We start from the raw sequence: 16,082 nt of genomic DNA, 5'->3' as shown, positions 1-16,082 counted from the left end.
TTTTTTTTTTTTTTTTGCAGTACTGGGGATAGAACCCATTCATTTATTTTTGACACCAGGGATTGAACCCAGTGGTACCTAACCACTGAGCTACATCCTCAGCCCTTTAATTTTTTTTAATTTTGAGACAGTATCTCCCTAAGTTGCTTAGGGCCTTGTGAAATTGCTGAGGCTGGCTTTGAACTTGTAATCCCACTGCCTCAGCCTCCTGGGTCACTGGGATTACGGATGTGCACGACCATGCCCAGCTAGAACTTTTTATTTTTTATTTTAAGAAATTATTTTTCTTCTTAATGTTTTTTTAGTTGTCAGTGGACCTTTATTTTATTTATTTATATGCGGTGCTGAGAATCAAACCCAGGGCCTCACACATGCTAGGCAAGCACTCTACCACTGAACCACAACCCCAGCCCTAGACCTTTTTATTTTGAGATAGGGTCTTGCTAAGTTGCTGGGGCTGGCCTCAAACTTGCTAGCCTCCTGCCTCAGTTTTCCAAGTAGCTGGGGTTATAGGCATGCACCACTGAACCTGGGTATTGTTATTCCCATTCTAAGTAAGCAGAAATGAAACTTGTAAGTGTCCGAGTCAAGAGTAGCATCTGATCAGACTCTCAAGCCCTCCACTTTAACCAGTTGATTATACTTCTTCCCAGAGGTGAAAGGAAACTATCAAGCTGATCCTGGTGGTTCTGAAGGTTGCCCTCTGCCCAGGTGTTTTGCAGTGCTGTGCTCACTAAACCACTTGTCTTGGTGTGGAACTTTGTGGCACCTGAGGAAAGAGTGCCCTTTTTCATGAATGCAGGAGCTAGCAGAGGCCCAGGACACTAGGAGGCAATGGAAGTAGAGGGATAATTGTTTGGATGACTGGCCTAGGCTAAGTCCGGATGGGAGATAACTGAGCCTCAATCAGGGCCTGGGTCTCAGCAATGAGAACTTTCTGGCAGGAGGAGCTCAAGGGTGTTAGACATAACTTAATTAGAATTGGGTTCCATAAGTGGGAGGGATCTAGGTGTAGGAAGCTCTGATGCCCCAGAGAGAAATAAAAGAATTGGGGAAAATACTGTGACTGGGCCTTTTGGGAAGAGGTTGAGATATGGATCAGAAGATGAGGATTAGATGTTTGGGTTCTGGGCCTCAGGATCCAAGCTAGCATTCAAGATCCCCAGTGCTTCCAAGGGGAAGCATTTGGGAGTGTGGGGACCAGGGTGATTGGATGACCACTGATCTATAGTTGCTTCTGCCATATGTGGTGTTGCCATGTGGCCACCTCATCTAATTTTTCAGGGAAGACTGAGAACTAGCTTTTTATAAGTGCAGGAGTTTGACATACATACATACATTTATTTATTTATTTATAGTGCTAAGGATGGAACTGAGGGCATTCTTGTACTTGCTAGGCAAGCACTCTACCACTGAGCTATATCTTTAGACCCTTAAGGACTTTTTTTTTTTTGTACTGGGAATTGAACCCAGGGGTGCTTTACCACTGAGCTACACCCTAACCCTCTTTTATTTTTAGATAGGGTCTCACTAAGTTGCTTAGGGGCTTGCTAAATTGCTGAGACTGGCCTCGAACTAAGTAGTCTGGGATTAACCCACAGACTTTCAGTTTATGTGTGAGGGGAAGGGGTTGGGGATAAGGAATTAAAGGATGCCCTTTCCAAGGGGCCTTGAAACTTGATGTGACCCAGGGAGCAGCTTCCTGCTATGCTGGCAGGAGTGGGAGTAGAGCTTAGGTGATGATGGTATGAGGCAAGGGAGACAGGGGTTGGTTGTATTGAGATTCTCTCCCTTTGCCCCCAAGAACCGAGAGCTGCAGATTATGCGTAAGCTGGACCACTGCAATATTGTGAGGCTGCGGTACTTTTTCTACTCCAGTGGGGAGAAGGTGAGACCTTGGGATGCTAGGGGTGAGTGTGTGGCCGTACTTTGACTCTATTGTCCTGCCTGCCTTTTTCATGAGGGCCAGTCCTTCCCTTGCTGTTCCCTATACACTTTGCCTTCTTCCTTCCTCACTCTTAACGTCACAGTGCCTCACGAAATCTCCTTTGCTCTGTACAGAAAGATGAGCTTTACCTAAATCTGGTGCTGGAATATGTGCCCGAGACAGTGTACCGGGTGGCTCGCCATTTCACCAAGGCCAAGTTGACCATCCCTATCATCTATGTCAAGGTAGGAAGACTGCAGGTTGCTGGGGCCTAGGCCCACAAAACCAGGGACTCTGGAGCTTCCTGGGGTTTTTTTTGTATTCCCTCATCTTCCAAGTTTATGTTGGTCTCTTGAGTCCCCATGTTCCCTACCTCTGTCCCCATATCTCCCCAGCTGGAGTTCACCAAACACAGGGGTGGGCCAAGGCAAGGGCTGACTGAATCAGGAAAGCAACCTGACCAGGGAGCTGAGGAGGCTACAAGGTGTAACGCACACTGGGAGCCCAGTAACACCAGTAGTATTGGGGTTAGTGGGGGCCAAGAATGTAGAGGGGGAGCTGCTGAGGTCAGAGTCTAAGCCTTTGGAGTCTGATCTGGGGGCAGCTAGAAAGGATTTAGGATTGTGATTGTAGGAAGTCTAGTGTCTACCACAGAGGCAGGCATGCATCTGTCTGTATCTTCTGTGGGATGATTTGCATGTGTGGCACTGTACCCTGAGTGTTTATGGATCCTCTGAATGAATTAATTAATGAACTAGTGAATGAGGGTTGATATGGAGAACAGGCTGCTACATTGTGAGGTGGGTAGATTCCTTTGCTAGTGGTCACTCAGGCCCAGCTGCTTCTCCCACTAGCTTTAAGCACTCTATACCTAGTTGAGCCAGTGTCAGTAGTACCCATGGTTGCTGCTATTGGACTTCACTTGGGAGGGCAATTTTCTGGTTGGGTGAAGTTTTGCTGATGCTGTCTGAATACTGGGCCCAGAAGTGAGCAACTCCAGAAGCACAGCTGACTGAGACCCTGGCCTTGCCCTTGAAGAGCTCTCTATTTGGTGGAGATGATGGACACTGTCCAGAAACAGTAAAACCAGCTGCTCCTATACTAGAGGGAGCACAGGGAATTCTGGAAACAGGCATGCCCTAGCCCAACATGGCTTGGGACTGAGAAGGGTCAAGGAGGACTTCTGGAAGGAGATCTGGTGCAGGGAGAAGCAGCAGCATCTGTGGTATCTATGGGATAAAAGAGGAGGGGACTCAAAATGGTTACATGTGGTGAAGAAATTGAGCACTTAGTACACACCAGGTAGTGGCCTGGGTCTGGGGAAAGCAGAGTGATTGAAACTTAAAGGTCCCTGTTCTCTTGGCACTTAGGTTCTAGTCAGTGGGTAGAGAGAGGCAGGAAAATTGAGCTGGAGAGGGGGTTGGCTCGTGGGTGGTTTTGACTGTCGGATGGAGGAGGCTGAGCCCTTAGAGAACCAATGGTTTTTGGTGAGGGGGAAGCTGAGTGTATAGCTCCCCAGCCTACTTTATGACAAGGCCTTCTGATGTGTCTGTCTTACTCATCAGGCTTCTGCTAAGGGGTGCAATTACCTCAGTAGTTCTCAGAGTGTGGTCCAGGGACCAGCATCAGCACTAGAGGGCTTGTTGCAGATGCCCATCCTGAGGTCACAGAATCTAAATTCTAGGAGCATGGCCCAGCAGTTTGTTTTAACTAGTCTTTCATGTGATTGTGCTGCACACTACAGTTTGAAAACCAGAGGTTTCAAACATTAGTTTCCTGAGGCTGTTGATTGGCCAGCAGGGAGAATGGTGTGGAAGGGCTCTTCATGCTGAGACAGTGGGCCAGTGGTGTGCTATGTGGCGAAGAGCTGGGCTGGAGTTCAGCTGTCCTCTGTCTGCCCCAGGTATACATGTACCAGCTCTTCCGGAGCTTGGCCTACATCCACTCCCAGGGTGTGTGTCACCGTGACATCAAGCCCCAGAACCTGCTGGTGGACCCTGACACTGCTGTCCTCAAGCTCTGTGATTTTGGCAGGTGGGCCTGACCTTGGTGTGCTGGGTGGCTCAAAGGGTAAGAGGGGGCCTCATCCTTCAGCTTTTGTTTACTCTTGTCCATCTCTTCCCACAGTGCAAAGCAGTTGGTCCGGGGGGAGCCCAATGTTTCCTACATCTGTTCTCGCTACTATCGGGCCCCGGAGCTCATCTTTGGAGCCACTGATTATACCTCGTCCATCGGTTAGTTATAGGAGGGTGTGGCTGGGGAATGTGTCTTGTAAGTTTTGAGTTCTGTGTTCTGTTTGCCAGACTTGGTGATAAAAGCTTAACCTCTGTTCTTTTACCCAGTCCTCAATCTTAGTCCTCAATCAGTCCTCATACCTGACAAGCAATCTAAGGCTGGGAGGTGTGAGGCCACCTGCCTGCAGTTGCATTGCTGGGACTGGGCAAGGCTAGGATTTGAAAACTGACCCGACTCTAGAGTCCATCCCAGCTTTGGAACTTCCCAGTTAGCCCTCTGTTCTCAGCTGGAGGGGAGGGGCTGTCAGTGACCTTGGAGGAAACTGGCAGGCAAGGCTTTGCCATCTTTAGGGTGCAGCCTGCTCCCAGGGTCTCTGTGTCCTTCTCTGTTGGTGGGGATGGCAATGCCACCTACCAGGCATGAGAGGAAAGCTGAAATGAGGGAATGAGCATGAAGAAGTTTGAAAGAACATCAAAATATAGGAGGGACTATATGGTCCTCAGATGTGAACTGGGGTGGTAGGATCGAGGTACAGACCAGGGAAGGGTAAGAGGACCATATTGCAGCCCTTCCCACGAGGAACAGAGAGATGGGCGGTAAAAAAGGCAGTTCAGGGTTTAAGCCTTTTAAATTTAAGACCTTTTTATAGACTTAGGCTAGAGGCAGAGAAAGGGATCCTTCGGGTTACTGAGCCGAGGAAATGAGGACTGGAAGCACACCTAGACTGGAAAGTGCAGCTAAATTGGGTAGACCTGGAGAGTCAAGGTCAGGATTAAATGTTCCTAAGTTGTGTGACCTTGGGCCAGGTACTTCACTTCTTCTCTGACCTGAGAACGTGGAGCTCTTTGACACCTTGAAGTATGGCCATGTTTGCAAGGGGATGGCCTTGGTGGCCCTGCCTGCCTAGCCTTGAATCTCCCCTATTCCCTTTCAGATGTGTGGTCAGCCGGCTGCGTACTGGCTGAGCTCCTTCTCGGCCAGCCCATATTCCCTGGGGACAGTGGGGTGGACCAGCTGGTGGAAATCATCAAGGTGAGGGCAGGGTCAGGGCGGGGTGGGGGTGGGGGGTAGGGATAAGGGGCCCTTGTCTCAGCTTTCTCCTTTTCCCTGCAGGTACTGGGAACACCAACCCGGGAACAAATCCGAGAGATGAACCCCAACTACACGGAGTTCAAGTTCCCCCAGATTAAAGCTCACCCCTGGACAAAGGTAGGGACTCAGGTAGCATGGCTGAAGGGGGGGGTCCCCTTGGAGGCCAACTGGTCTGGTGACCTCGCTTCAGAATCATTGGGAGGATTTGAAGTTATCCAGGGAGTCAGTCAATAACTTTCATCAGATTTCAAAATTTATGGTATTTTAAAAGTTGAGGACCCACAGGTAAATTCAAGAGTCCCATTTTTATGGCAGGGAAACTGAGGCTCACAGTAGGTCTCATGGAGTCACAGGACCTGGGCTGGTTGCCCACTCAAAACAGATTTCCTCTTTGTGGTTGTGCCTCAGTTTTCATATTTGGAAGTTTGGGTCTGTGGGAGGCAGGTGGTTATATCTGCGATGTGCATGGTTCTCCGGTGCCTGGGGCACCTCTCACCCTCATGACTCCAAGACCCTACCCTCAGGTGTTCAAATCTCGGACACCACCCGAGGCCATCGCGCTCTGCTCAAGCCTGCTGGAGTACACGCCGTCCTCAAGGCTCTCCCCACTAGAGGCCTGCGCCCACAGCTTCTTTGATGAACTGCGATGTCTCGGAACCCAGCTCCCCAACAATCGCCCGCTTCCCCCCCTCTTCAACTTCAGTCCTGGTGGTGAGGGCACAGTTTGGGAACCTGTGGAGCTGGAGGGGCAGCCAGATATGTGGAGAAGAACTTTGTGTTGAAGACAGGAATGGGGCTCTATAGGGGGTATGAGGCAGGCTTTGGGCTTGGGAAGATGTCTCCCTAATTGAGTGAGAGCCATAGTTGCCTCAGTAGCACTCCACCATCTGTCTTTTGGTAGCTTTTTCCAGTTTTATGTTTAAAGAAATTTGTGGCTAAAAGTGTCCACAAACTGATTTCCTTGTTTGGTGCCCAGTCATAAACCTAACTGCGTTTCCAGAAGTCCTGCCCTTGCCTCCTCCCTGACTAGGTTTGTCAATTCCTGTCTTTAGAACTTTCCATCCAACCGTCTCTCAATGCCATTCTCATCCCTCCTCACTTGAGGTCCCCGTCGGGCACTACTACCCTCACCCCATCCTCACAAGGTAAGTTGGGAGGCCATCTGCTGAGGGCTAAAATAGCACTTGTGAGCCTGGGGGTGGGACAGGACTATACTCACAGTACTTGAGTGTCCTGCAGGTATTTTTAAGTTAGTGACTTTTTGATGGCATAGAAAGAGCATTTCACAACATGTCAACAACCGTATATAAAGAACTGTTACCTGCATTTGTTTTTAAATCCTCACTGGAGAACCAAAGAAATGCATTTGGTCTAAGCAAGCAAACAGTTATTGTTCATGTTTGAAAATGGGAAATTTTGGGTTAAAATCCAGGTTTCCTCTTTCCCCTGGAATAGAAAACCAGAAGCAGCAGTCCTGGACCTGCCTGTCCTCATAGCTGCATCCAGCTGCCCCTTCTTGTGGGGAGCCTAGCTCTCTGGTGTGAGGCACTCATTTATCCAGCTGGCCTCTTGGTATTTGAGTTTGCAACCGTGGACCCAAAGTGGCAGCTTTTAGCTTTTAATGTAGCATCTTACATTGAGTTCCTACTCTTGGGAGGGTGGTCCTCAAAGGCAAAGCCTAACTCCTTCCTTCCCCTTCCTTCAGCTTTAACTGAGACTCAGACCGGCCCAGACTGGCAGGCGCCTGATGCCACACCTACCCTCACTAACTCTTCCTGAGGGCCCCACCAACTACCCTTCCACGTCCATCTGGGAGCTCCAAGTGGGGCTGGGAAGGGGGGCCATAGCCCATCAAGCTCCTGCCCTGGCTGGGGATCTAGACTAGAGGGCAGAGGTAAATGAGTCCCTATCCCCACCTCTAGTCCCTCCCTCACCAGCCTCACCCCTGTGGTGGGCTTTTTAAGAGGATTTTAACTGGTAGCGGGGAGGGAAGAGAAGGAAGGACAGGGGGTTGGGGGCATGAGGACCTCCTACCCCCCTTGGCCCCCTCCCCTATCCCCAAGCCTCCCTCTTCCAAATCCCTCTCCCCTCCTGTGTCCCTTGTAAATAGAACCAGCCCAACCCATCTCCTCTTCCCTTCCCTGGCCCCTGGGTGTAAATAGATTGTTATAATTTTTTTCTTAAAGAAAAACGTCGATTCGCACCATCCAACTTGGCCCCGCCCCTTCCTACAGCTGTATCTCCCCTCCTGTCCTCTGCTCCCAAGGCCTTCTCCCTCTTCTCCCCACCCTGGAGGGCCAGGGGAGTGGAGAGAGCTCCTGATGTCTTAGTTTCCACAGTAAGGTTTGCCTGTGTACAGACCTCCGTTCAATAAATTATTGGCATGAAAACCTGATTTCTGCCTGGCTACCTGTTTCTGCCAAGGTGAGGGGGGTACTTGGACAGCCATTTGAGATCAGGAGTATGCTGTGTCTAAGGCAGGGGATCGTTAGGAGGCCTGAGGCCTAAGTCCCTAGCTCAGGTACTCAACCTTCCTGCACCTTAGTGCTTCCCTCTGCACATGCTCCTGGGAGGAGCCTTGCCTGACTCAGCACAAATCATCTGCTTTTGCTGAGGGAGGGATTAGCATCCTCAGTGACCAGTCAAGAACTGGGGATCCCTCTCAAAGGTCAAGGCCACAGAACTCAAGTGGCAAAGTCAAGAATTAAATAAGTTTCAGCCCAAGCTGCTTGCTGCTTTAGGGGCTGGAGGGACACTGGATGATGAGTCACTCAAGACAAAACAGCCTGCCTGTAGACTCTTGGTGGCATGATTATGGACAGGGCCAGAACCCAAGCCCAAGGTTTTGTTTCCATGTTTTCAGCAGGGTATACCTAACTGTTCCACCTCTCGGGGATATTGGAAAATGATAACCCTGGGAAGGTTGGGGTGGAGAGCTTGGCTTTTCCTCTTTTAAAACATGCTGCGGCCAGATGGTGGAGGCCATGAGCAGAAGGAAATGTTATCTCCTTCACATCATGCCAAGTGATGAGTGTGGGCAGGAGGCTCCAGAAGGGGAAGGGGTCCTCTGCTGGAATCCACTTGTGAACAAAAGGAAAAGGTTTGGACATGTCCCAGGAGTGCCAGGATGGTTCCTGAGGGCTCTGGGCTCTCCAAGCAGTGTACACCTGCATCTTTATATTGCCCAGGACAGACCTTGTATCACCTGTGCTCAACACCATCCTGTTTGTAAATTGGATACACAGACCATTTCATGATCAAAGGAGAGGCCTCAGCTTCCTGAGGACCCCTTCGTCCCCAGTGGCTGGCCATGAGGCCCTCACTCTCCTCCCTGACAGCCTCTGCCCAGCTCTGCCCCATCCTCTCCTTGCTAGACTATTGCCACCCTCCCACTCACCTCACTGTGATCCCAGGGAGACCTGACACCCTGTTATGACACCTTTTCCTCCACCATACATACCTCCCTGAACTACTGAGCCCAACTTCCAGGGCCTACTTAGGTATCCCTGTGGGACAACTGTGAGCCCCAGATGCATTTTCCTTCTTCCCAGCACCTTGGTCTACAGAGGCCTGGGGGAGCCTGCCCTATCAACCTGCCATACAACACCCCCATCTGCTTAGGGAGCAAAAGACTGTTACTCCAGTTTTTGTAAAACAGTGGAGATTCTTTTCTGCTCCCAATACTTTTTTTTTTTTTTTGGTACCAGGGATTGAACTCGGGAGTACTTGACCACTGAGCCACATCCCCAGCCCTATTTTGTATTTTATTTAGAGACAGGATCTTAGTGCCTTGCTGTTGATGAGGCTGGCTTTGAACCTCGTGTCCTCCTGTCTCAGCCTCCCAAGCCGCTGGAATTACAGGTGTGTACCATCACACCCAGCTGCTCCCAAAACTTTTGATCTTTCAAGGTCTCAAATCCCAACTGTTCTCTGTCACTAGATTATTTTTCCTCCAATTAGAATGAATCCACTGACCCTATGCCTTGCCCTTGTGGGAGTTTCACGTCTCAATCACTCAAAATGATACTGGTCATAAACTGCTTAAAGGAACTGCCTGGGCTCGAGTCTCACAATACTTCTCCCTAGATATGAGACCATGGGCAAGTCTCTGTCCTCAGTTTTCTTTATGTGTGTAACAAGGATGGGGTTGAGACACCTCTCAGGCCCACAGGGGTCATGGTACACATACAGTGCTAAGTGTGGCACCTACCATGGCCAGGCAGTCAAGTGTTCAGTTAATATAGTTGTGAATAATTGGACAGTTTCCAAATATACCAAGAACTCACCCTCCTCTTGTAGTGCCATCTGCCTGGAATGTTCCTGTTCCTCTTCTATTGACAGAGAGACTCCTACTTTTTCTTCAGGGACCGCTTCCTCTAGAAGTCTCTCACTTTTGATCTACTCCCGTGGAGGTTCTCTACTCTGGGATATTACTGTCCCTGCACCTCCCAATGTTCCATCACACCCCAGGGAATTCTTAGGTCTGAAGTTGTCTCTGGCCCTCAGCACTGCCCAGGAGGAGCCATGGGAGGTAGGCCTTAGAAGACAGGCTGAATGAACCAATGAGACACACTTAGAGAGCACACTGTCTGTACTAATGTTCCTCCTAGCAGACCAAGCATGCCTCCAGAGGGGAGAGCCCAAGTCTGACTCATTGCTGGGTCCCCTGCATTACTCAATCTGAGCTGAGTACCCAGGTACCTACAGATTCCTTTCCACACTGTCAAAATTGAGACGAAGAAAGCCCAGAGAAGTCAAGTATCTTCCACCAGGCAGAGCCAAGACCTGGGTGCCCAAAGTCCAGGGAAGGCTAGGGCTGGGGGAACAAGCACAGAATTGGAAGAGAGTATACGAGTGCCCAGTACAGACCTGGCACACAGTTGGTGCTCAGTAAAGGTTACCTGATGTTGCTGGGCACCAGCATGATGCAGTGCAAAGAACCTTGGCAAACCCCATTTTGCAACATAGCAGGGTGACCTGGGACAGATCACATCACATCTTAGAGCTTCAGCTTCCCCTCAGGTAGAGGAAAGAAACCTGGCAGGACTGTTCTGAGGAGTTGGTGGGTAGAAGAGGCCAGGGTGGATCCTAGAACATGGCTGGGTGCCAGACTGGCTTGTCAGAGGGGTGGTTCTCTTCTCCCCAGAGATACCCATGCTCATTGTTGCAAGCAAACCCCTTTATTGCTGCATTCTGGCTGTGTCACACAAAGGCTGTGTCCAACTGTAATAGCCCACTTGCTTCACTGGCCCCCAGTGCAGCTTGGCACAGCTGCAGCGTGTCCTCAAGTGCCAGTGGCTGGGATGTCTCAATGATAGCAATGGTCTCCCCAAGCTCTGTGCACATGATAGTTTGCTGAGGCTCAGGGGCTGGGGGGAGGGTGGGAGATGGTGATCTGGGAGGCTGCAGTGACAAAGAACGGGCTCGGGCATGGACTCGCTGATGCAGCCGCAGGCCTGCCATGGCACGGAACCATCGGCCGCATGTTCCACAGTAGTAGGGGCTCTTATTGTACAGACCAGTGATGGGGAGACGAGGGGCACGAGCGAAGGCAACTGGCCGCAGGTGCAGCCGCCGGTGCTGCTGTAGGTTGGAGCTCTGTGTAAAGCGTTTGCCACAGTCCAGGCACTGGTAGGGACGCACACCAGTATGGGTTAGCTGATGGCGGCTAAGGTTGGCCAAAGAAGCAAATGTTTTGCCACACGAGTGGCACTGGAAAGGCCTCTCACCTGTGTGCGTCCTCAAGTGATTGCGCACATGGACCAGCTTCTTAAAGCCCTTGCCACAAACCCCACAGCGGTGCCGCCTTTCAGGAGGCCCGTGTACTGCCCGCCGGTGGCGGGAGAGCCGGGAGGCTGAGGCAAAAGATTTGGAGCACTGTGGGCAGGGCAGCTGGGCAGGTGGGGCTGGGGCAGGGGGTGGGGGTGGAGGTGTGGGCTCAGCTGGAGCTGGGGAGGCTGTTGCTGCAGTGGTGGGGGCTCCGCTTTTCCCAGCATGAGTGCGCCGGTGGTACAGGAACTTAGTCATGTTGCTGAATGTCTTGCCACAGCGACAGCGATGCAATGGATTGGCAGTGTGGGCCCGCCGGTGGGCCACCAATGTGAGCTCTGTGCCAAAGCCGCGGCCACAGTCCACACAGAGGTAGCGGGCTTCACCACGGTGCAGCCGCAGATGCTGCTCAAGTGAAGCTGCTTTCTTGAAGACCTTGGAGCAGGTTGTACACTCGTGTGTACCACCCACATGGGCCCGCCCGTGAGCCAGTAGCCGGTTTGCTGAGCTGAAGCTCCGCTGACACTGGCTGCAGTGGAAGGGGTAGGTGGCTGACGCTGGGTCACGAGATGCTCGCCGGTGTTGCCGGCGTGCCCCTGAGATACAGTGTTGGGGGCAATCTCCACAGCCCTGGGCTTGGCCAACTGTGGTCTTGTCACCTCCCATAGTATCATCAGCAACCTCTGTAGCTGCCTCCTCCTCATTCTCTGTCTCTTCATCATCATCATCTTCATCCTCCTCCTCTTCCTCCTCTTCCTCTAAGCCATTGCGCTCTTCTTTCTCCAGGGAGTCAAAGTGAGTACCCTGATGCTCCAAGAACTCCTCAGGAGTGGCACAGAGGGTAGAACACTCAGGACACTCATAGGGCTCCATCTTGACTTCAGGTGGCAGTGGGGGTGGAGGAAGTGGTGTTGGGGCATGTAAAGGAGATGGCTCTAGAGACTCAACTGCTGTAGCAGGAAGGTGCTGGGCCTTGCGATGAGCCACCCACAGTTCAGGTGAGGGGAAGAGTTCCTGGCAGTCCCCACACTGGTACTGGATCTGGCTTGCAGACTCCCGGAGATGGGCATCCTGGTGGGCTAGGAGCTCTCTGGGGGAAAGGATGAGCTGGTTGCATTCACCACACTGGAAAGGCCCCTCCTCAGAGCCTGGCATCAAATCTGACTCCAGGCTGGTGTCCTGTGTGGTCAGTGCCTCCTCTTCTGACACACTGGGCACATGTTGCTCTTGGTGTGAGAGGACTTCCTCCAGTGTGTTATAGAGGCTGCCACACTCAGAGCACATGAACTGGTGGTGCTGAAAGAAGAGGGATGAAGCAAGGGCCTCCCCAGATGTCATTTCATTCACTTCTGTTGCCATCTCAGCCATCTCCCCTGATATGGATGATGATATCTCCACTGCCCCTGATGACTGTGTTGGCATTTCAGCGACCTCAGCCACCACCTCTGCCATTGTGGAAAAGACAGTGCCTGGAGAAAGAGGGGCAGGAGCCAGTGACAGGCTGGAATTGAGGGGAGGGGAGATGTCTCAGGAATTCCCTTGCTCATCCCATTACTCACCAGCCTCTAATAATCAAGTCTTAATCCAGTGTTTATGCCTCAGTCTTTGGTGATTCTATGACTCTGAAGCTTACTGCAGTCCAAAGTAGCCCAGCATCTGCAGGAGAGAGAGAGCACTCAGTTTGGCTTCTGATGTTGCCCTCCTTTTCCAGAGGCCTAGTGACACCCTTGCTTAGAACACACCATATCTTCTCTGGTCTTTCAGTCTTTGCTTATGCAGTTTCCTCTTTGTGCAATACCTTTCCTCCTCCTCTTACATATGCACAGCAAGATACAGCAGTGTATAAGAGCATGGGCCCAGGAACTTGGCTTGAATCTGAGCTCCACTACTTACTTCCTCTGATATCTTCCTTACCTATAAAATGGGGCTAAAAGTAGTACTGACCACAAAGTCCCTGGTACTTGATAAAGGTTTGCTAGAACGGTTACTTTAAGTTTGCCAGAAAAGTTGATTCTGGACTCTTTCAGTTTTTGAGGCTGCTATTCCTTCTGCCAAGAAAGGTCTCTCATTCTCTTGTCTAGCAAACTCCTACTCCACAACTCCTTTGTAAAGTCTCCACTGACATCTCTACATCCTCAGGATGGTGGCCACTCTTGTCTACTCTGGATTCCCTTGGTATCCTCTGCTGCATCTCAGAACAAATAAGAACTTGGGATAGTATCTGTGAGTTCCTCACAGGATAGAGAGCTTGCAGGCAATGTAGGTCTGATTCACTGGGGGTGAGGGACAGAAGTTACCAACAAAGCCACTGACCAGAGACAGAGATTTTAACTTTCAAATTTGCCTCTATGTGTCCTATCTTCTTTTCTCCAGGTCCCTTTACACAACAAGAACTCATAGACCATTCAGCTAATAACCCCCTCCTCCAGGCCTAGGAGCTAATCTCCTGAATACAATCTCCACTTTTAAAATCTCTTCTTCACCTCATCAATTCATGCTAGTGGGCAGGTGGAGTTTGGCTTATAGACCCCACATTAAAAGTTGCTCACAATAAGCTCCCAGAAGGCAGGGATTTTAGCCTGTTCATCATTGAGGTATTTACAGTGCTAAGAACAATGCCCAGCAAACAGTAGGCACACAGTAGATATTTAGTGTGTCAATTAGCCTCCCCAAGAGAAGTGAGGTCCAGGGAGTGTAACCATCTCTACGCATATTTCACTTCTAGGAGACTCACTCTCATTTCTACTATGAATTCCCATAATACATAGCCCAACACAGGGCTATTCAGTTGGTGCTCAACAAATGCTCCCTGAATAAATGATTCAGTAAATGCCCAAGAGCTAAGCCTTCCATATCTACCTATTCCACATTCCAAATATTTGAGTTGCCAGGGTCCTGTACACAACACCATTTCATAAAGGATCTTCCTGGAAATAGTCAACCAGGGAGTGCAGAGTTCCATTTTTCCTTGTTTACAACCCCACTTAGAACAGAGTACTCCCCTGAAGCTAGGCCCAGAGCCTGTTACAAAGCTCGCAAAAAATAGGCATCCAATAAATCTCTCTTTAGAAGGTGGCCCCATGCACTTTCCATGACTACATTCCTCTTTCCTAATCTTGGATTGTAAACTACTGGGTGGAGGAATGGGGGCTTTACGAACAGTAGATCCATAAATCCTTCCAAGAAAGAACCCACCAGAGGGGCCTGAAAGTTCAACTTTGCTGTTACACAACCTTTTTCTCCTACTGGACTCACCTCCTAGGCCGACTAACTTCCTGCGGGGCGGGTGGGCGCGAGAGCTCGCTCAAGGGTAGGGTCCTGCACCCTGCAAGAGCTCCACCAACGCCTCCAGGGAACACAGGAAGGAGCGCTCTCCTTCCACCCAGTTCTGCTCCCGCCCTAGCGCAGGCCCCAAGACTCTTCGGCCCCTGGTGTCCCCTTCATTCTCCTACTGCCCTCTCCATATGCCCAGCGTTCTCTTCCCCACCCACCCCGCGGCGCCCTCACCCATCTCTCTTGTCTCCAGTAGCCCCTGCCGCTCTTGACACAGACCCTCGGCTCCAGGCGTGTGGGACCCCTCACTATCCACACCTCCCATTGGGCGGCGCCCTTACCCATGGCAGCCAATCAGAGCCGGCAGCGAAGGGCACGCGCCCTTGCGCCTGCGTGTTGGTGTTCAGGCGGGGCTCGGCGAGTTTCTCCACGCACACATCTGGCCCTGTGGGTGGGGCCCCGGGCGAGGAGAAGCGCCTGCGCAGTTCTCTGTGGCCGCTTCTTTTCTGCTAAGAATTTGAAAAAGTTCAGTGGAGAGAAGTGATCACCCTTAGAGAACGAGGGCCCATAGAGTGAACTGGTCAGCGGGAGACTCTGACAATGGTGTTATTTCATAGCTGAAGAGTGATCATCTCTGAGGGTACAGCTTTGGAGCGAGACACTCTGGAGGAGGTACTTCCCCTCTCTATGGGCCTCAGTTTTGCTCATATGTAAGATGGGCTTGAATCATATCCACGCCAAAGACTGTTAAAAGAATTTGATATCATACACATAAAAGCTCCTCAGCACAGGACCTGAATCACCGTGGGTGCCCACTATAAGCTAACATGGACATAATCCTTTTCAGTTTGTAAAATTGCTTTCCTTTACCTCTCTGACTTGATTTGCTTTAATGATAGTTATAGGGCATTCACTGTGCATCCGTAGGGGACCATTGCCATCTGTTTCATAGGTGGGGAAACAGGTCCAGAGAAAGAAAGGGATTCTTCGTAGGCCATCGCTGCAGCACAAGCAGAGCCATTACTGAACCTGTGCCAGGCAGGACCCAGGTTTCCTGCCTCCCAAGAAGAGATGATCTCGGGGGTGGGAACCGGTTGGAGCAGTAGACCTGTTTCAGACACGTGCTGGCCCTGACCTTGTCACCTAGTAGAGGGCGGGGCGGCCACCACACCCAAGGCCCCGCTGCCCGGGACGCGCACATACGCAGCCTCCACGCTAACTTCGCCAACTTCCCCGATAAACCTGCTTTGTAGGTGCAGGTTGAGGAGGGGGCCTCTGAGTGACTCCGTGACCCTGGAGGGCAGAGATGGAAGGAGTGGAAGGGCCATTGCTACCCTGGATGGTGTATATGTTGGTCATGACTGAGTCTCACTGTTTTGGGAAGGGACTTATGATGGATGCCTTCAGAAGGTGCATATAGGGATAGAGGGATCTATTGCGATTTTGAAGAGGTATCATGACATTGGGAACCATGGTCTCCATGGCGGGAGAAATTTATAGATGAAGGGGGGATTCTGGCTGAGGGAAGTTTTCCAGTCGGGATCGTGAGACAGCACAGTTGAGATGTAGGTCCGTGGTTGCCATTAGGAATGGAGACAATCTAATGGAAGACGTGTCCAGGTCACGCTTCTAAGAGGCCTGGGCACTACTTGGATCTGGGACATCCGGTCGCTATTATAGTCTTTTGCCACAGGCAGCTGAGCGTAGTAGTGTGGGCGTCTGGGCCGTGATTAAGATGGGACTGTAGCCCATGATATGAGTAGTTCCAACAGGTCGTGATGTGAGG

At 51.0% G+C, this 16,082-nt stretch overlaps 2 protein-coding genes across 5 annotated transcripts in view; one reads left to right on the top strand and one right to left on the bottom strand.

Annotated features, from left to right (window-relative positions):
- Positions 1–16,041, top strand: part of Gsk3a (glycogen synthase kinase 3 alpha) — a 19,551-nt gene extending 3,510 nt beyond the window's left edge. Inside the window, exons 2-11 of one of the 3 annotated variants that reach the window (XR_007343074.1) lie at positions 1,801–1,888; positions 2,062–2,172; positions 3,831–3,961; positions 4,055–4,161; positions 5,097–5,194; positions 5,276–5,371; positions 5,779–5,965; positions 6,307–6,399; positions 6,960–7,148; positions 7,441–7,649. Coding sequence is in view for 2 of the 3 variants with exons in the window: in XM_048790818.1 (XP_048646775.1) it covers positions 1,801–1,888; positions 2,062–2,172; positions 3,831–3,961; positions 4,055–4,161; positions 5,097–5,194; positions 5,276–5,371; positions 5,779–5,965; positions 6,307–6,399; positions 6,960–7,033 (985 nt within the window). In the remaining variant the exon portion in view is untranslated. Of the gene's footprint in view, positions 1–1,800; positions 1,889–2,061; positions 2,173–3,830; positions 3,962–4,054; positions 4,162–5,096; positions 5,195–5,275; positions 5,372–5,778; positions 6,032–6,306; positions 6,400–6,959; positions 7,650–15,248; positions 15,261–16,006 lie in introns of those variants that run through there. The other 2 variants (XM_048790819.1, XM_048790818.1) reach the window with 2 other exon arrangements.
- On the bottom strand, positions 10,419–14,652 carry Znf526 (zinc finger protein 526). Of its 2 annotated transcripts, none has more exons than XM_015496781.2 (3): positions 14,531–14,652; positions 12,583–12,679; positions 10,419–12,492 (listed from the first exon to the last, which is right to left on the bottom strand). In XM_015496781.2, exon 3 carries the CDS (start codon positions 12,473–12,475, stop codon positions 10,457–10,459), a length of 2,019 nt encoding a protein of 672 aa, XP_015352267.1. In that variant the 5' UTR covers positions 12,476–12,492; positions 12,583–12,679; positions 14,531–14,652; the 3' UTR covers positions 10,419–10,456. The 2 variants fall into 2 exon arrangements, with proteins under 2 accessions (XP_015352267.1, XP_015352268.1); XM_015496782.2 differs by lacking the exon at positions 14,531–14,652 and adding an exon at positions 14,279–14,513.
- Positions 16,042–16,082: the final 41 nt, after the last annotated feature.

Source organism: Marmota marmota, unplaced genomic scaffold (assembly GCF_001458135.2).
Source record: "Marmota marmota marmota unplaced genomic scaffold, marMar, whole genome shotgun sequence".
Taxonomy (NCBI): Eukaryota; Metazoa; Chordata; class Mammalia; order Rodentia; family Sciuridae; genus Marmota; species Marmota marmota.
The sequence above is the reverse complement of the archived record's forward strand: the minus strand, read 5'-3'. Positions and strand labels throughout refer to the sequence as shown.

Bases quoted from the DNA above. Each gene is read 5' to 3' on its own strand.
- Znf526 (XM_015496781.2), bottom strand. From the start codon at position 12,475: ATGGCAGAGGTGGTGGCTGAGGTCGCTGAAATGCCAACACAGTCATCA.